The following is a 21207-nucleotide window of genomic DNA, read 5'->3' as shown; positions in this document are numbered from 1 at the left end:
TTTGAAAACGTTTGTTGACACTTTTGTCAGCAAACGTTCCGCAGCACAGACGAAAGCTGAAAAAGAAATTTATAAACTCATTTTAAATTCGGCTTTCGGCAAAATGTGTGAGAGTGTTCGTAATAAGAATCGTTGTGACGTTGTGACCGATCCACAACAATGTGCTCGAATTATTGCCGATCCCAATTATAATTCCTTTACAATCATTGGCCCTGACATGTTACTTTTGAATAGGAAAAAAAGACGCATTATCTTGAATAAAAATATTGCTGCAGGCAGTGCTATCTTAGAGATCTCAAAAAAGCTCAAGTTGGAATTCTACTACAATGTAGCTAGGGTACGGTGGCCGGAAAAGGGGCAAGTAGAGGTCTGCTACGGTGACAAGGATTCTCTACTGCTCAAAGTAAAAAAACCAAATCTAATTGATGATTTGGCACACGGTGAAATCATCAGTTCACGGATGGACTACACCATTTGGAGTGGTGGTCTTTACCCTGAGCTAGTAAAACGTCGGGCGCCCAATCAGATTTTATTTTTTAAATCCGAAACGGGAAGCGACTTGATTTCCCATTGTATGTTTGTAGGTCTGCAGGTGTACTTTATGCAGACCTACAATGAGGACATCAAGAAACGTTTCAAAGGAGTAACCACGAGCTATGTGGACAAGAATTTCGACATGGACATTTATAGGAATTGTATTGTTCAAAATGCAATTCCACGAGCCAAATTGTTGGCAATTCGTTCATTGAACTACAGGAACTATTATGTAAATGTAGAGAAAATAGCCATGAGTACCATTTCCGACAAGGTCTATGTTTTTCAAGATGGTGTGACCACCCTCCCCCTTGGACAATATTTAAGTTCAGACCGGATCGAATGTATTGCCCACAGGGACAGTCTCGGTTTAAATAAAGTCCTGTAACTAATTTCCTAAAAACCTTTGGGGGGGGCTCGCGGCCCAGGGGGGGGGGGGCGGCCGCCGCCAGCGCGGGGGCGCACCGTCACCAAAAGTTATCTTTTTTTGGACTTAGAGCAGATTTTTTTTTTTCAAGTGCCATCTCTAATTTAATGTTTTTTTCTCTATAAAAAAAAAATGTTTTTTCTCTCTGTGTGCATCCCATGTAAATGTTGTTGTATTTTTTTTATTATAAATAAATTTTAAAAAAGTGTATTTTTTCAAATGCACTCTCTAATTTAATGTTTTTTTCTCTATAAACAAAAAAAAGTGTTTTTTTTTCTCTGTGTGTACCTATGTAAATGTTGTTGTTGTATTTTTTATTATGAATAAATTTTAACAAGTGTATTTTTTTTTTCAATGTATTGTTACTTTTTTTATGTGCATATAATAAAATAAAAAAAATATGATTCTTTGTCTTTGTCTTTGTCTTCTTTTTGAAGAACAGAGCAGTAGTAGTAGTAGTAGTAGTAGGGAAAAAAATTATTTAGTCATTAGACAATTAGGGTCTACAGTTAGTTGTCCAGGTGAACTGTTGAAAGGAACATATATCAATTTAAAACACCATTCAGATCGTTTCTGTGTGGTCCCTCAATGTCGGGCAAAACAGCACTCTTAACTAAAATAATTAAAATTTGTGATAAAATGTTTGTGAAAAAGCCGAAAAAAATTTACTATTGCTATAGTATTTGGCAGGAGTCGAACAATAAAATAGAAGCATTGGCTGCTGCCATGGGATCGATGCAGATATAGTTCCTACAGGGACTTTATGTTTTCAACATTATTGAACCAAAATCTTGGCTGATCACTGACATTCTGGCTGAATCTATTGAACAATGGTCTCAGCAAATGCTGCATTTGTTCACTGTTCGCTCTCATCATGAACAGATTTCCGTTACTCTGGTTCTACACAATCTCTTTCATCAGAGCAAATGTATGCGAACACTTGCTTTGAACTGTACCTACTATAACATCTACAGAGTTGTTCGTGATTCTAGCTCGCTAATAACCCTCAATAAGCAAATCTATCCAGGTGCCCCTAAATTTCTGCTCTCGGCAAACAATCAGGCAACTAATAAACCCCACGGTTAAATCCTGCTGGATCTTAATCAAAATAAACCCGAGGATCTGCGTGTAGTCACAGATATTTTCGACAATGAAATTACAGCATATCTCCCGGTGAACACTAAAAAGACCTATTATTCGCTATCATGACACTGAAGAAACTACATGAAAATAGACATTTGTTTTCAGTTCTAAGCACTTCAAAACCTCAGCTTAGGAAAGTAATACTCAAACATGGTATTGACAATGATTTCATTAATCTAATATCTGAACTTTGTTTAAATTTGACCGAGGGTAATGTTCAACTACCAGAAGTAGTTAAGCAACAGGCAAAGCAACATCGTTCCATTGTACGTACATTGGTCTCTAAAAACAAAGGAAAGAATTTTAAAAAGAAACGACTTCTTCAGGCGGGCGGTAGCTTTTTCACACTTTTACTGCCAATAATTGCAGGACTTGTAGACAGTTTTCTCTAGTGAGAATGGCAAAACCCTATGAATTGACTCCAATATAACTCGCTCTCTCACCCGTCGAAAACTTTGAGGACAATCTGAGTAAATTCTTCGACAATGAAACTATTGATGATGATAAAAAACTGATTTTACTTCAAGATGCACTTCGCCGAGTGGACGAACACTATCGATCAAAGCCCACTGCTGATCCCAAAAAAGAATCATCTCCTCAAGAGTCTCCTGCTGCTGTTGTTGTTGGAACGCCATTAAAGAAGGAGGAATTGGATTCAATTGTCTTGAAAAATGGAAATCTAATGCCCCACTCATATCGTGAACAAAGTAAACGACTCCTAATCTATCTCTTGGAAAGTGATCAAATTCAAGTTGAGAGCAATGGGGAAAGGATTATAATTCGGGGCAAGAGCTATAATCTACTTGATTTAATGTATGACATGGTTACAAATCGTAAAAGAATATTATCATTTGACACTCATCTATACAACTTTCTAAATACATTAAACTTCCCCAAAAGTATTATTGGCAATTGACAAATTCTAAAAAAAATTCAATGAACATGAATCATAATCAAAATTAAAAGATGAAATTGAAGAAGAAGAAGAAGATTTTAAATCAATTTTGGAAAATACTGGCACACCACTGATAGCTAGACAAAAGCGAAGGCGTATCAAGTCAACGTCCCCGCCACCACCAGCCAGTATACAAAAGGGTAGCGGACGTTACACAATGTGTTTAAGTTCAAAATGGCTGAAGTTCTGAAAGGTGTTCATGAAAATATTGGCGAGGCGGGGAGTTTAAGTTCCCCCACAACTCTTTCCAAAGTCACAGGTGTTCGCACTAAAATAGTACAAGACTATCTACAATATGAGCCAAGTTACACTCTGCATAGAAATCACAGACTTCGTGCCAATCAATATCGAAAAACTAAAGCCTTTTACCCATTGCATATAATGCAAGCAGATCTCCTGACTCTAGATGAAATTCAAAGACGTCACAATACACCGTACAAGTACATTCTACTTTCAATCAGTTTTTTTAGTCGCTTTGCATATGAAATTCCATTGCGATAAAGGAGATGTTTTGAAGTTGCTCAGGCCATTGAAAGTATTCTCGAAAAGGATTCATATAAAAAAAATTCAAACGGATCGCTGTAGTGAATCTGTTAATACTCATGTTTCAAAAGTACTAGAGAAATATAGTAAGCTGCTCTATCATAGTCAAAGCCCTATAAAGGCTGCAGTGGCCGAAGGATTGATAATAATTCTTCGACTTTTAATTTCAATATATTGTACATTGAAAATATGCCAGCTTTTATTAATGATCTAGATAAAATCGGGTTGATTCATAAGCAACGACTTCATTGATCGTTGTTCAAATCTACACCAACTGAAGTTAATCATTCGGATCATGATAAAACTGACAACTTTCTTAAACAATATTCCAATGAATCAAAAGTCAAGAAGAAAAATAAATTCAATGTTGGTGATACTGTTCGAATTAATAGAACAACTAACTTTTTTGAAAAGGGAAATTACTTGTGGTCCACTGAACTTTTTAAAGTGGCAAAAATCCTAGACATTAAACCCATAACTTATCGCCTGCGTGATAACAAAGATGAAGAGATTTTCGGCGGCTTTTATGACTATGAATTGCAAAAAGTTAAAAATGCTAGTGACATCTATCAAATTGTAAAGATATTAAAGACACGTACTCGCAGGAGTAAGAAACAGTTACTTGTTTGCTGGCTAGGATACAACTCGGATTTTGATTCTTGGACTGGTGTTGAAGATATTGACAATGCCCAATGATTTCTATGTAACTTTCAAGTCCAGCGTTTCCGATCCTCTCTACAATGACTTGAATACGACAAGTGATTTTTGGACAAAACTCTCCCCCGCCGTCAAATTTGACGGCGCATATGAAGTTGCTCTTGTCGACTTTATTATCAAAAATACCTATGACATCCTGAGAAAGGATCGTAAATATGAAAAAAAAATACGACCGGTGGAATTCGGTGATGAAGGTGCAATGGCAACTTTTGACTCTAATCAGTACCCTATTTCTAACATCCCCTACAGGGAATACAATAACATGCATGAACTGTGTCGAGTTATCAACAAAAAAATTTCAAGTCAAAAAAAATGCGGTTTTACTTTCAATTACTCGACGGAACAAATGAGAAGTTATATTACCAATTCATTTGAGAATGAAAGAATTTTCCTCAATGAGAATTTACTTGAGTTTCTTGGTTTAAAAAACCGTATTATTAAGACAGAAAACTTCAGTGGTAGTGACCATTTTATCTATGCAGATTATGCACCCAGCTTATCCACGGACACTTTTATATTTCTATACGCTTCATTTGTGGAAAAATCTCGTGTTTTTAATTAAATTGTTCCCCTCCTACTTGTTCTTGAACGAAAAACAAATCAAGAAAATTTTAACCACTAAAATATAAATAATATTAATTATATTAACTTAATCACTTAATTTTTGTAACTCTTTATTTTAAATATAATATCTTATTTTGTTTTTCAATTAGAATTTAAAAAAGGCTTAGATTTTTTTAATTTTATTTTTCGCCCATTGTTAAACTAAAACGACGGTACAATAATCTAAACAATGAACAATAGAAGAACTCCATTTGTCTGTCCCGATATTGACTGTTATGTTGGTGCTTTGAGTCCACGTCAAATAGGCAATGGATTGGACTACTAAAAGGGTCGTACTACAATGTCTGGCTATGGTCTTGGTAGCTGGTTTGCTAGGCTATTTCGTTCAGCACTACCCCTCGCCAGAAAATGTCTCGTACCTGCTGCATCAAATTTTTCTGCCTCCACACTAAAGAACTGGGGGTCGGGCAAGAATTTCAAGGAGAGTGTTAAGGAAAATATTAGATCTTCAGCAAGAGCCGTTGGTGAACAATTAAAATCTTGACAAAATGGGCAGGGGGGATTGAAAAGGATGCGTTCGCGTCATTCACTCATCAGTCTCTACCCAGGCAAGAAGAAAATGAAATCAACAAGGACTTTGAGGAATAGAACAACTAGGACCAATAAGCAGCATCAAAAGAAGAAAAAGAGAAAGATGGTTAGATCAAAGAATGATTTTTTCGCTTAAGATGACTTATCTCACCCCAAAGGAATAATATCCATCAATAAGGTCCTCACTGAATTTATTTAATGCTGAAAATTTTGATGTCAGTGTCAAGTTTGGCTAATACGAGCAATTTCACCCCCAACAAGCCTTCTCGAACAAAACACACTTTCAAATATTTTCCAATGAAGACTATTTCATTGATTTGTCATCAACATTTATTGATTTAAATGTTGTGGTGAAGAAAAAGTCAGATAATACAACTCCAAATGCCGGCGATGGTCTCTCCTATGAAAAATGTATTCTACACAACCTATTCAAACAAATTAATGTATTTATTAATGGGTCATTGGTGAGTACTAGCAATAATTTATCAAACTATGCAAGCTACATGCAATTTATGATGATGACGCCAAAGGCGTAAAAGGAGATGAGAGGACAATCATTGGGCTATGAATATCGAACAGGTGTTGATACTGACGGTGAGTTGACTAAAGCAGTGACCCAGGAGTATCATCTAGTTGGAAAATTAAATCATGAGATATTCAATATATCCCAATGGCTACCTCCCAATGTCAAGATTGACATAAAGTTGCAGATGGCCCCATCGAATTTCATTTTGAGAAAAACACTTCCTGCAGCACCCGATGCAAATGTTATTATCACATCGGCAATTCTCCACGTTCGAAAACAACAAGTTATGAGCTCTGTTGCATTGGCAGTGGAAAAGCTTAGAGCCAATGGTAACAACACTATACTTCTTGTCCCCCATACGATCACCAATCAACGTCACAGTGCCGCTGGCTCTCGTAGCTATAACTATTCATCATTTATCAATGGAGAAATCCCATCAAAATTCGCTTTGGCCTTTGTGAAGAGTGGCAGTGCCGTTGGATCCTGGATTGAATATCCCCATGATTTTAATTTTTTCGGTCTATCTAGCCCTGTGTGCAAAGTGAATGGTATTCCACTGTACACTTTATTTTTTGACAAAAAATCCTATTGAGCTCTGTACGAGTTGACCTTGCAATCCCTAGATCATGACTTTCATCTATTTGAAAATGGAAAAACCGATTCAATGTTTTCAAAAAATCGTAGGGTTATTGTTTTGAACTTGTCAGGCACACAGGATATGAGCATAGTAAGAACCGGGAATGTACGTTTAGAGTGTACATTTGCCGATGCTCTGACTGAGAGTATCACCCTAATATCACTGAGTCAATTTGAAACCTATTGGGAAATCACACCCGACGGCAGTGTTCAACTAGACCTTGCACCATGAACACAAATCAAATAATCAATGTATTTAGTATGGATCCATACATGTCCCAATACAAGTCCTATTGCATACTCTCAGACTTCATTGAAAAAATTCCAAGTGTTAACAAGTCCCTAATCATTGTTAATAGTAGTCCGTCAACTTTGAAGACTGTCCATTGGCTATGCATCTTTCAAACAGCGAAGAATATTGAATTTTTTGATCCTTTTGGCCTATCGTATAAATTCTACGCTCCATACATCAGCAACTTTATTGAAAGCAGGGGGAAAACCATTATTAAAAATCAACGAAGAGTACAAGATTTAACAACTAAGACATGTGGCTTTTATGCACTACTGTTTTTCATGTTCAGATGTCGTGGCTACACCTACAAGCAGTTTCTCGACATCTACGTTGACTTACCTCAATTGAACGACTTTCTAGTGGAAAATATACTTACAAGTGTATTTAATATTGATTTTAGTGCCCTAAGAATAAAATGTTCTAAAGATGTATGTGAAATTGTTTATTAATAAAAAAAAATTATATACATGATAAAACGATTTTTTCTACTCTTTAGATTTCATCCATTACTAGGTATTTGTCGACAACAACTAGTGCAGGTAGATTATCTGAATTCACAGTGTACTGATCCTGATGTAGTGCAATGTCAGGGTCACATTTTCTACAGTAGAGTGTGACTTCACTATTGTCATATCTCTTTGTATAGTCAATTATACTATTCGCATTCATTCTATAGAATTCACGTTTATCAATTTGCGTATTTGAAGCAGTTTCACAAACAGTGTCCTCAAGTGTCGAATCACATTCCGTCACAGCCAAATATAAATCAGTGGGCTTATAGTCAAAACACCCAGTGTTTTCACAACAATGACTTAGAAACAATATTCTCTTGTTGTTCCAACAGTTGAATCGTTGACCAGGTTCCTCCTACCAGAACAATCTAAAACCACGACGATACCAATCTCGTAGCAATAAACTAAAATCACGGTTAGGATTCTTTCCAATCATACCGGGATATGTACTCTCCCACTGCTTACATTTTTCATAATGACAATTGAAGCATAGCTGACCTCTAGGAAGAGAGTCACACACCTCTTCAAGACAGGAATTACAACCTTTAATTTGTACAGCATATCCTCTATGCAATTTACACGGGTTGCAGAATCTACACTTTTCATCATACTCATCAATCATTGTGCAATTCTCACATGATGACCAGCTGCCCTGTGTGTACATACATAACGGACATGTATGAAACATTTCGTCATGTGTTGACGCTCTCACTGCCACAATAAAACTGAGCTATCAAGATCAAAAAATTGTCTGATATAGAGAAAGAGAGGAGTAAGTCATCCTTGAGCACCATCTTTCTTATGAAAAAAAAGTACTAAATTGCTAAAAACTAATGTTTAAAAGCATATCCACATTATCATTTTGCTGTGTCGTGATCAATATATCAATAAATTGTGTAAATGCATTTGGACCACGATGTAGAAGCTTCATACAATAGTCTAATGATGGAGAATCAGTTTTCATTATATCGATAAGCATTCCCCGAGAAAATATCTTCTTTTGAATAGACAACTCTAGAAAATCGTCGTCTAGAATTAAACGCTTGTCAATAAGAATTAGATTCCTCATGATTCGATCTTTCTCGAATCCATCCATTTTTTGAGTCCTAACTCTCTCACAACCCACTTCAGACTAAATAGAATTTCTTTTTGTACTCTAAAAAATATACGCTAGTCTACTATAGAAAAAAAAACACCACTGATTTAGAAACAGTTTTATTGAACATAATTACAATAATAATATTCACTGATGCATTTTGTTCTCATAAATACATTTCGATAGGATATCTAATGCTGACCGAAGTTTATTTATATGGAGAATATTTACTTTTCCAGCAAAACATAGTTGCTCCTCCTGCTTAAATTTGCTTAATGATATCACATATCTGGCATACATAGTGTCCCATTCAAGACATAGTCTACAACCAGCAGTTATTTCCACAGCCACATTAGGTACTCGTATATCGTTGCTGCTGCTGCTGTCGGTTCCATCATTAATCTCCAATAGTGTAAATGCACCACTCATTTTTTTCTCCACTAATATCCTCTCAAATAAAAAACTATTCTCTTTGAATCCAATTCTTTTACTAATATGAATTGTAAAGAAAACTATTCCTTATATTCAAATCCTAATCGCCAATCAAGTTATACTCGTTCCTCTTGGCAAAAAGAGTGTAATGACCCGTAGAATTACCTACCAGAAAAAAACCTGTTTGGTACGGGGGCGTAAGCAAAGTATAAGGTTCTAGCCTACTTACACACCCCTCAATTCTTATGCCTCTAGTATCTAATATAGTGGCACAAACTTCAGGCTCTGCTCCGTCTAGCAGAATTAAGCTTGAGCATACGAGTGCTACAGCCCAAAATGGTGTCTGAATGGATTCATGCTATTTTAACCACGAAAACAGTTATATAAACATCACTAGAAAGAGAAACGCTGGAAACAATGTTATTCAAGCTAAAAAGGATGTCGCAGTTCAATACCTGTACACTATAAGCATCTAAAATTTTAGTCCAAACGTACCGTCGCCACTGCAGATGTGTGTTTTTTTTTAACTGCTATCACGCTACGCGTGAATGATAAAATAGGTTCTTCGCAAACATATCATAAACTAGCAAGTTGGACTATCTGAAGTTTCATATATTTAGAATCACATAACATGCGAATCCCTTTGATTTATCTTTTGTTATCAAATAAATTTTTAAGAGTTTTAGTTACTATTTGGCCGAGTCACTAATTACTTACACTTCGTTACCATAAACTGTTTGATCATATTAAAAATAAGGTTGTATGGATTGCAAATTCCAGTTTATAAATAGTTTCAGTCTCGATACGAAGTGTTAAATCTTGTCCGGGATACGGTCACGTCTGAGACGCTATTACTTTCTCGGCAAATGCCTTCTCCCCTAGTTTAATCAACAATTAAAAACAATACTCATTTCTAGGCTATTTTTTTCAAATTTCTCTGATTATCAAGAAATGTTGCACATTGTGTGTAGTTTGTATACAAGGAATAGTAGATCTTACAAACATGATTTTTTTTTCTTGACTGTACATAACTTATAATTTTATATTCTTAGGAATTTCGGATGTCCAACCTGTAAATAGGGGTTCCAATGTCTTCTCTGTACCACAGAATTAATCTGACTCGATCGCGGGGTTCAAGTTTTGGAAAGTTGCAAGGTAATTTCGTGCGGCTACCAACTATAGCAGTGATCAGGTTTGCTCCTAAAAATATGGAACTATTGGGTAATCCCTAATATAGGCAGTGGCAATTAAAGTAAAAACACAAAAGACAAAAATGTTTTCCTAAAGTTTCCGAATTATTTAAAAAGAAACATTTACTGACGAAGTGTTGACTCTTCGACTAAGTATTAATTGCTCAATTGCTTTCGGTAATTTAAGAAGCTGTAGCCTCTACTCCATGATAAAACTAAAAAAAATGTGTCGAATGTCTTGTAAAAGGAATGTGTTTAGGCCTCTAAGATTCCGGAGGAAAAGTCCGATATCAAGATTTATATATTTGTCATCTATCTCCATGAATAAGACAAAAAGAATATAGTGCATTTTGAAAAATCAACAACATAGGAACTTCTAGAAGTTCTGAGAGCCGAAAAAGAAAATAAAATAAAACTTATTGAAATAATCGATAGAGACAACTTAATTTGAAGGAACCCATTGTGAATCCAAAATGTAGCCATCGGACCCTTCATTGCCTTACGTATTTATTACTTTGTCATTTAGGCCTTTCTGAAATGATGCCAATAAATATTTCAGCTTGCTTGTAAACTACTGAATAACCTAGCAATTTAGGTCATTTAACTAAAGTTTTACTTGGCTAATTTCAAGTGGCAGCGCATTCAATTTATGCATGTACAAGCATGCTGTCAAGCACGGTGGCCAGCGTTTACCCCCCCCCCCACGGAGAATTACCCCCCCCCCCATAAAAAAAAATACTCCCCGCAGAAACACCCCCCCCCGGAAAATACTCCCAGGAAAATACCCCCCTGAAAATATCTGCCTTTTATTTATGTTATTTTACTGCGTTCATGGCCGTATATTTGGCTTTAAAATACACTTATTTGTCTATCTTACTAGTTTGCAGAATAATTGTACAAACACATCTTGCATGCAGACTCACTATACTTTACCCCCCCCCCTTCCCCTAATATGCAAAATCTATAGCCCAAATTTATTTTAAAGTAACAGAGAAACTCACAAAAAACGGTCTGTTCTCGAATTTTACGCAGCTTAAACTTGAGTGAGTGGCGCAAAATACACAAGTACCAAAATTCCTTCCCCCTACGGGAAAAAAATTAACTCAAATAAAATTCTCAAATTTGGAAAGCCTTGTTTTCCACGGGAGGTATTTTCCGGGGGGGGGGGTATTTACCGGAGGGGTATTATTCGCATGGGGAGGGGTATTTTCCGTGGGGGGTATTTTCTGGGTAATATTTTCCGCGGGGGTATTTTATGCAGAGTGGGGGGATTTTCCGGGGGGGGGGGGGGTATTTTTCGTGTTTTTTTTTACGGGGGAGTAATCGCCGGGGTGTAAACGCCTAGCACCGTGAAGCACATACAGTGATGCAATTTTTCTTACGCTTCACAGTGTGCCCCATCCAAATTTCCGTTTGTAATATATGTATGAAAAACGCTGGTAACGATTTGATATAGTTTTACAGAAATATAATTTATGACCAAATATAAAACATCAAGGCCGTATCCAGGGGGGGTTACCCGTTTTAACCCCCCCCCCCCCCGAAATTTTTGACCGAGTCAAAAATAAGTCGAAAATTAGTAAAACCTAGGTAAAAATCAGTAAAATTAATCGAAAACTGAGTAAAAAATTAGTAAACCTCCCCCCCCCCCCCCGAAAAAAAATCCTGGATCCGCCCTTGTAAAACATATCTCAGTTTGTTTCAAAATGAACTAGTGTGTGTTGTCTTCAAAAAACAAATAATGTGTAATAATTGGGTCTAAAAAGCACATTTGGCTATACGGAGGTGGTTCAAAATCCTCTTCAGGGATTTGTGATGGACACACTGCTAAATTCATTTGGTGATAAGTTTGTCCAGATTTGAAACTGAAAACATTATGACTTTTGATGGTTCGATCATTGCTTACATTGAATGAAGCTACAGCAAAATATGATTTCAAGTTTACAATTTGTTTTTGGTAGTCCAGGACTCTAAAGTGAATAAATACAACCCTGAAGGGTCCAAATGACTTTTAATTAACAACATTTGTATAGTTACTGCATCTCTATAGGTTGTCTGGGTTTTGCGCCACAGTTTGCTGGCGTCGAAGATTGCAATGGCGTTGTTTTTCTAAAATTATATTTCTTTTTTACTTTACTTTCATTTTTGATTCGCTCTGATTCTCGCTGTCGGTTGTCTTCTAACAGGAAAATTCTTTGTTCTTTACATTCCTTTTTCACACGTTCTTTATATACAAAATTGAAGAACAATGTATTATCTGGTGACATAGAACGTGTCAAAAATGAACGTGAAGACCAACATTGTGCGGTTTGAAGACAATCTACAGCAATGATCAGAACGTGTCAAAAGTAAAAGTGAAGGAAAAAGAATTTTGCGATTAGAAGACATGTGAAAGCAAATATCAAACCGTGTCGACATTTAAATGGAGAACAAAGAATAGTGCGATTAAAAGACAAGCTAAAGTGAGAATCAAAAGTAGTCGAAAATTAAATTAAAGAAGAAAGAAATATTACGTTAGAAGAAGAACTCTGTTGCAACTTTTGACGCCAACAAACTGTGTTACAAAACTCAGTACAAACCTAAAAAGATGCCGTAAAGTTCACAAGTATTAACTATAAGTCATTGGGACCCTTCAACGTTATACGTATTCACTGTGGCGCCCTCCATTTTCCTAAGGAGAGAGTAGCAAACAACGGTGACTCATTTGGAGATTGTTGCTTGTTTGGTCGAATGTCATAGCCAACTCCATAATATCCAAGTGAATTTGTTTGGTTCTAAAGAGTTCCACAAACGAGTATTAAAATTGAACTTATGTTTTGCTTTACCCTCCTCAAACATTTCATGGTAACTAACTATAAGTAAGAAGCGACCCGGCTCTATAGTAACCAAAACTCTAAAAAACGAAAATTGGATACCAATAAATACATCAAAACAATCATATTTTAATGCTTGTTTAAAATATATAAGTTTCATCAAATTTAGTCGTACCCATCAAAAGTTACACGCCTGAAAAAATTTGCCTGATTTTCGAAAAAAGAAGGAAACACCCCCTAAAAGCTATAGAGACTTAATGAAAATCACACCATAAGATTCAGCGTATCAGAAAACCCCGCTGTAGAGGTTTCAAGCTCCTATCTGCAAAAATGTGGAATTATACATTTTTTTTTGCCAGAAGAACGATCACGGATGCGTGTTTATTTTGTTTTTTTTCCCAGGGGTGATCGTATCGACACAGTGGTCCTAGAATATCGTGAGAAGGCTTATTTGAACGAAAATTAATAGTTCTAGTGCCCTTTTTAAGTGACCAAAAAAATGTAGGGCAACTAGGCCCCCTCCCATCCTCATTTTTTCCCAAAGTCACCAGATCAAAACTTTAAGATATCCATTTTGTTCAGCATAGTCGAAAATATAATAACTATGTCTTTTAAGATGACTTAATCCCCCAAAGTCCACGGGGGGAGGGCTGAAAGTTATGAACTTTACCCAATGTATACACATAGTATTGGTTATTGGGAAGTATACAGATGTTTCCAGGGGGGATTTTTTCTGGTAGTGGGGGTGGGGGTCGGGGTTTGGGGGAAGATTTTTCTATGGAGGAAGTTTTCATGGGGGAAGGAACATTGTTATGAAGGGGTACCGGATTTCCCAGCATTATTTAAAAAACGATCAGAAATTAATAAAAACAAAAGTTTTTCAACTGAAAGTAAGGAGCAACATCAAAACTTAAAACGAACAGAAAATATTACGTATATGATCTGGGTTCGCCCCCTAGTCAGTACCTCGCTCTTTAAGCCACCGATTTTCTTTTAGTGGTTTTATAAGAGCTATTTATTCTAATTAAATAAAAAAAACAAGTTTTTTAAACTGAAAGTAAGGAGCGACATTAAAACTTAAAACGAACAGAAATTGTTTCGTATATGAAAGGGGCTGTCCCCTCCTCAACGCCTCACTCTTTACGCTCATGTTTTTTATTGTTTAAAAAAATAAAGTTATGAGGCAGAGTCAAACTTTAGCGTAAAGAGCGAGGCGCTGAGGAGGGGACAGCCCCTTTCATATACGGAATAATTTCTGTTCGTTTTAAGTTTTAATGTTGCTCCTTACTTTCAGTTTAAAAAACTTGTTTTTTTAATTTAATATCTGATCGTTTTTTAGTTAATGCAGCTTTTATTTTGGCTCGCCGTCATTGAATAAGTAAACAAAATTTGCATAAAAATTTTACTTTTCTTTTACTAAATGGCTGTCTCTAAATTTGGTTCTGACGTAATTTACGAATTAACTTACGTAACGAACTTCTATATTCCTATATTTTTTTCTGGCAAAAAATACAAAGTTGCAGATTTTTGCAAATATGAGCTTGAAACCTATGTTATAGGGTTTTCTGATACGCTGAATCTGACGGTGTGATTTTTATTAAAATTCTTTCACTTTTAGGGGATGTTTCCCCCCTTTTTAAAAATACAGGTAAATATTCTCAGGCTCTTAGCCTTTGATGAGTAATACTAAACTTAATAAAATTCATATATTTAGAATCAGCATTATAAGCCCATTCTTTTGATACATTTATTGACATCACTATTTCGTTTTTAAAAGTTTTGATTACTATGGAACCGTATCGCTTGTTTTTATTATTGTTTTGTTTTATTACGTATATGTTATTACGTATATGATGGGGTTATCCCCTTAGTAAATACCACGCTCTTTACGTTAAAAGTTAAAAACATCTTTAATTCACAAATCCCTGAATCACAAAGGCCGTTTAATTAGAATAGATAGCTCTTTTGAAATCACTAAAAAAACTGTAGCTTAAAGAGCGTGGTATTGACTTGGGGGAGAACCCCCTCATATACGTATTAATTTCTGTTCATTTTAAGTTCTAATGTTGCTCTTTACTTTCAGTTGAAAAAACTTGTTTTTTTTAATTTAATTTCTGATCGTTTTTTAAATAATGCTTGGAAATACGGCGCCCCCTTCATAGAAACGTCCCTTACCCCAAAGAAACATCCTTCACGGAAAAATTCTCCCGAGTAACCCCCTCCTCCAGCCCCCCCCCCCACCAGAAAAAATCTTCCTGAAAATGTCTGTATACGTCCCAATAACCAAAACAATATGTAAACAATGGGCAAAGTTCATAACTTGCAGCCCTTCCCCTGGGAACTGTGGGGGATTAAGTCATCGTAAAAGACATATTTATTAGATTTTCGACTCTGCTGAACAAAATGGCTATCTCAAAATTTTACTTGGGTGACTTTGAGAAAAAAATGAGCGTGGGAGGGGGCCTAGTTGCCCTCCTTTTTTTGGTAATTTAAAAAGGGCACTAGAACTTTTAATTTTCGTTCCAATGAGCCTTCTTACGATATTCTAGGACCACTGGGTCGATACGATCACTCCTGGGGAAAAGAAAAAAAACAAATAAACACGCACCCGTGACCTTTCTTCTGGCAAAAAATGGAAAATTCCACATTTTTGTAGATAGGAGCTTAAAACCTCTACAGTAGGATTCTCTGATGCGCTAAATATGATGGTGTGATTTTCATTAAGGTTCTATAATTTTAATGGGGTCTTTCCCCCTTTTTTTGAAAATCAGCCAAATTTCCTCAGGCGCGTAACTTTTGATAGGTAAGATTAAAGTTGATATATCTATATATATATATATATATATATATATATATATATATATATATATATATATATATATATATATATATATATATATATATATATATATATATATATATATATATATATATATATATATATATAATATATATATATATATATATATATATATATATATATATATATATATATTTATATATATATCCATGGAGGCTGAATCATATTTCCCGGCATTATTTAAAAAACAGTCAGAAATTAAATAAAAAAAAAGATTTTTTTAACTGAAAGTAAGGAGCAACATTAAAACTTAAAACAAACAGAAATTACTACTTATATGAGGGGGTTACTCCCTCCCAATACCTCGCTCTTTACGCTAAAATTTTAATTTTGTACCAATTCCTGAAGAACAACTCTTGAAACACAAGGTTCGTTTAATTAGAACAATAAGAAGCTATTTTAAAAGTATAAGAAACTTTAGCGTAAAGAGCGAGATATTGAGGAGGAGCAACCCCCCTCATACCCGCTATAATTTCTGTTTGTTTTAAGTTTTAATGTTTTTCCTTACTTTCAGTTGTAAAGAGCTTTTTTTTTAATTTAAAAAAAAAAAAGGCATAAATCCTCCTGGTTATAAAAAAGATGAATTTGACAAGTCAAATCAATGGACAGGCTGCATCTGTAGCCTGGGAAAGAATTAATACCCAATTCAAATTTGGATGGTCTTTTCGTTTTAATTCTATTCAGAGGCTTCATCGCTTTCGTTAGTGATACTTCCACACGTTTATTCTTCTATTTACAGTAAATAACCTATATATTTTATATTGGCACCGAAGATGGCTTAGTTGAAGTCCTTACAAGAATACTTGCACTCTTTTCATTTTTACTGGCTGAAAATTTTCAACCAGCTTTTCCTTCTCTGGTTTATTTTTATTTCTATTAAGAAAAAACTTCTTAACATTAAGGAAAAACTGGAAATTCCTTTTGGCTTTAAGTAACTATTTCCAAAAGTGTTTCATGCTACACTCTCTCTTGGAGGAATTTTACTGATAAATCACTTCAGAATATTTTCATAAATCAGAAGTGCTGATTACAAAGTACTGGCTGCAGCAGGCCACATTCATGGGGAGCCTCAAGGTTTTTACTAGCTTGGAAAAGAGCACCCCGAAATGAAATCATTTGACAGATGGTGAAACAAGAGAAAATTCATCATAAAAGGCTAGTTGGATTCACTTAATTGTCATTTGTTTTCCTCCCTTTTTCTTCTCGGATAGATTCTCATTTCTATTTTGATTATGACTGCTAATGTTCGACTGGGCTACTAATGTATACATAAGTATTTTATTTTCCTTGCTTTGTTCCAATTTTCTGATCTCGCTAATTAAAATTAGTTTTTATAGTTTACAAAGTGAACAACTCGAGTAAAACCAGGTGCCTGGTGAGGAAAAGTAGATACTACAAAAAACACTGGAAATTCAGCAAATGTAATTCGATAAGAAATATGAAACTGTTATTTATTGTCTATTATTACTGTTATTACTGAATATATTGTTAGTATTGCAGTATTATTATTATCATTGTATTAATTTTAGTATTATTGCTATTTTATTGCATCATTGTTATTGATTATAATTAATTTCAACAAACAAATCATTCATTGAATGTTCCTATGTTTTGTTTTTATTACTTATTAGTAAATATATCATTATCACTTTGCTATTATTATAGTTATTATTGTCTTATACTGTATTATAGTTTTATTGTGGTATTCTTATTATTGATTATTATTAATAATAGAACACAATTATCTAATGACTGGTAACTATTATTATTGATTATTATTTATGATTGTTATTTCTCAGATGAATGAACCGAGTAAAGAAAACTAGTGAAGAAATAAGGTGATATAAAAACAATTCAGAGAGAATGGTTTGCTATTTTTTGTTGTCAATGACTATTTTGTTATTCGTGTATTGATATTATTATTGCTTGTAGGTGTATTGATATTATTGTTGATTATAAAGTAGGCAATTCACGGGTACTTGTCTGTTATAGTGCCTATGTTAATTTATTCATCCATTGGCGCTCTGTAGAACCTGTTCCTTCGTTAGTTTCTTTCAGCTTAGCGTGACATAAGAAAAAGAGAAGTAATTGCTTCCTCTGCAAGCTGCATGTTTAAAGTCAATGATCTTGGACCCTGTTTCTGAGCTTGAGGTAGCTCGTATAGTGAATTCTCTTATAGGATCATCGTCTTCAGGTCCAGACAGAATTCCTACAAGGGTTATCTGCCAGCTATTCTCTCACCATTGGCTAAGCTTGTCAATCTTCTTTCGAGATAGGCATTTTCCCTGAATTTCTCAAGTGAGATAAGGCTGTAGTGCTGTATAAAGGTGATTTTCGGAGTGATCCTGCTTATTATAGGCCTATTTCTCTCCTATCTATTTTCAGCAAAATTTTTGAGAAGACTATACTATCCAGGCTTCTTACTTTTCTGGATGCAAAAGATTCTTTGCATAATTTCCAGTTTAGAATCCAAGCAAATCACTCTACAGAGCATGATTGCGCAGCTCTCTTGAATTTCATTCACTCGGGAATAAATTCTGGTCGTATCCCGGCAGCTTTATTTTTGGATGTTCGTAAAGCTTTTTATTCTTTGACCAATCGGATTCTTCTTTGGAAATTATCACGTATTGGTATAAAATCAAATGCTTTCTCTTTGTTTGAATCATATCTTTTTGGTAGGCTTATTTCAATTGATCCGGTTTTCCGAAGCCCTTCTGAAGTAGATTATGGTGTCCCTCAAGGATCTGTTCTTGGCCCCGTTTTAGTTCTGGTTTATGTTAATGATCTGATTTCGGCATTTGAAAATACTGAGACTCTAGCATGCTGCAAGCTATGTCATCCTTATTTTCGATCGTTAAACAAACAATACTACTTCAAATGAAGATTTTCTCGCTGCTTTCGCAGATGACACCACTCTTGAGACCCTTGGAATTACGGAATGTGATATCAAGTCTAACCTTGTGGTAATCTTCGAGAGAATTATTTCTTGGTTTGATGTAAATTACTTGTCCTTGAATGTTGGCGAGTCATATTTCTTATTTTTTCTCGAATTGGCATCACTTTCCCTCAGCTTACACACCTTCAGGTGTAACAAGGCTCCTAGTGTATACCAAAGAATCGGGTGGTCCGGTTTCTTGGTATCCTGCTTGATGAGAAATTTTCATTTAGAAGCCATTAGCTATGATTAGGGCTAAGGTCTCATGGAGTTTGAATATCCTTCGAAAACTCAGACACAAATTTCCTGGATCTATTCTGAAGCTTCTTTTTTTTCTGCCTTGTCCAGTCATATGTTTCGTATTGCCGCATTGTATGAATGTCTACTTTTCCTTCTACACTGCGGTCACTTTCTGTTATGCATAATAAAGCACGGCGTCTGGTTATGAAAACCAACCGTTCCTCACCAACACCGCTCTTAAATCTAGGGTATATTTACATTTTTTCTGGTGCTTCTTTTGTCTTTCATCAGCTTCATGGCAATCTTCCAAAATATCTTCAAAAAACTCCTGTGTTTATTTCTGATTCGGCTCCGTATAGCTTTCGTTCTTGACATAATATCTGCATTCCTCCTATCCCAACTATGCGGTCAGATTTCAATCCCTATGCTGCTTGTCAACAGGTGTGCAATTCCCTACCTTCTTCAGTACAGAGATGCCACTCGTTTGGGACTTTTAAAAGGATTCTTTAAAGGGACCATTTAGCTAAGAATCAAGCAGAATAGCATTTTTTTTCCCCCCTATAAGGAGTTGATGTCTCCTGAGTGTGTTTTTCATGGTGTATCGTTGTCTTCTCTGCGTTTTGACTCCCAGGCCTCAGGTATGTTCTCTTTTTAATGTTATATGTTATTTGGCTATTGTTCTCTATTGTCTTCACTATTTCACTACTTAAATAAATTTTTTTTGACAATTTTTTTCTACACTACTTAAACAGAGTTTTATTAGAAAGTTACGGAAGTTGAACCAGATCGTCATTTAATTTAGGCTTCCGTAATATTCTTTGCTGTAGTGCTCCCCTCAACCCCTCATGTTTTAGCAATATAATTTGTAATTGTAACTTGATAAGGATATTGCCACTGACATTGACTGCTACAATAGTTTATGTATATTACTGTAGGTTTCACAGTCTATGTTTGGTCTTCGAAGTGTCAGGTGTAGAAGTCTTCTTTGTAGTTCTATGGTAGTGTTGTCCGACATTATGGGGGTTCGACCGGTATAGTATTCTAATCTACCGTCTCTAATTTTCATTAAATATGTTATTTCGATTTGATATTGATATCAGATTTGATATTAGATGGCAAATTTATTTATACAGAATTAATAAATTTTGAAACTTTAAGAGTGTGCATTTATACATTAGTAATTCTTAAGTTGACCTAGATACAAGATAAAAATCACACTATCGTTATATAAGCCAAAAATAATTTTCTTAGGTAAATTTATTGTTTTGTCAGCGTAGTTTTTTTTTTTTTTTTTTTTTTTTTTTTTTTTTTTGTTATATTGATTTTTGTTGCTTTTATTGTTGTACCCTCCTTGTATCCCTGGCCATGGACCTTTCTAGGGGTAATAAGAGTATTGTATTTTAAATTTATATTTAGTGGTGAATAAATCTGAAAATCTGAATCTGACAGAATAGATGGGAAATATATAATTCAGGCTATATATTTGCGCATTAGGGGGGGAGGAGGGGGGTAATGATAGCAGGTCTGCATGAGAAATGTGTTAGGTATAATTACTAAAACAGTGAAAAAGACCACACCGCCTTTTAATAACAAACAACAAAAAAACGAAGAACAATAGGGAAATCTTTTTGCAAGAAAGTGGAGATAATTTGAATCAATATTTAAGCCCTATGTCCAAAGGATGTTCTCAGCAAGACAAAAATATATAAAAGAAAGAAGAGTCACAACAACATGTGACCAATCAAAACCAAAAATTAAAAAAGTCAAAAAAATTCAAAGCTCTACATTCTAATATTTCTAATATTCTAATATTTATTAAATCCTCTCTGAAGTTTTTACGAGCATCCCTTCCGTAAGAACTATAAATGCCCCCAGAACATTACTTACAATGCCTGCCTCCGGGCCTTGGGGGGTTGCGTCGACGCAGGAGTTTTTCTTATCTAACCTTTGAACTATTTTTAATGAAATGACTCTTTAAAAAATTTTACTGGATGGGCTTGCGGAAAAAAGAGTGTGGGGGGGGGGGCTAGTTGCCCTCTGATATCTTTTGACTCTAAAAAGGTGAACTAGAATTTTCAATTTCCATTCAAATAAGTCCTCTCTGAAGTTTATTCGAGAATCACTTTCATAAGAACCATATACGCCCCCAGGACAACACTTACAACGCCTACCCCTGGGCCCTGGGGGGTTGTGTTGACACC

General features: G+C 35.2%; 1 protein-coding gene across 1 annotated transcript in view; it reads right to left on the bottom strand.

Moving 5' to 3' along the window:
- LOC148943673 (uncharacterized) overlaps positions 1-21207 on the bottom strand; it is a 271511-nt gene that overhangs the window by 226815 nt on the left and 23489 nt on the right. The window contains exon 2 of the mRNA XM_089101193.1: positions 10039-10168. Coding sequence (XP_088957319.1) covers positions 10039-10168 — 130 coding nt within the window. The remainder of the gene's footprint in view (positions 1-10038; positions 10169-21207) is intronic.

Source organism: Artemia sp. Qi Xiang Cuo, chromosome 15 (assembly GCF_049724085.1).
Source record: "Artemia sp. Qi Xiang Cuo chromosome 15, ASM4972408v1, whole genome shotgun sequence".
NCBI lineage: Eukaryota > Metazoa > Arthropoda > Branchiopoda > Anostraca > Artemiidae > Artemia > Artemia sp. Qi Xiang Cuo.
The sequence above is the reverse complement of the archived record's forward strand: the minus strand, read 5'-3'. Positions and strand labels throughout refer to the sequence as shown.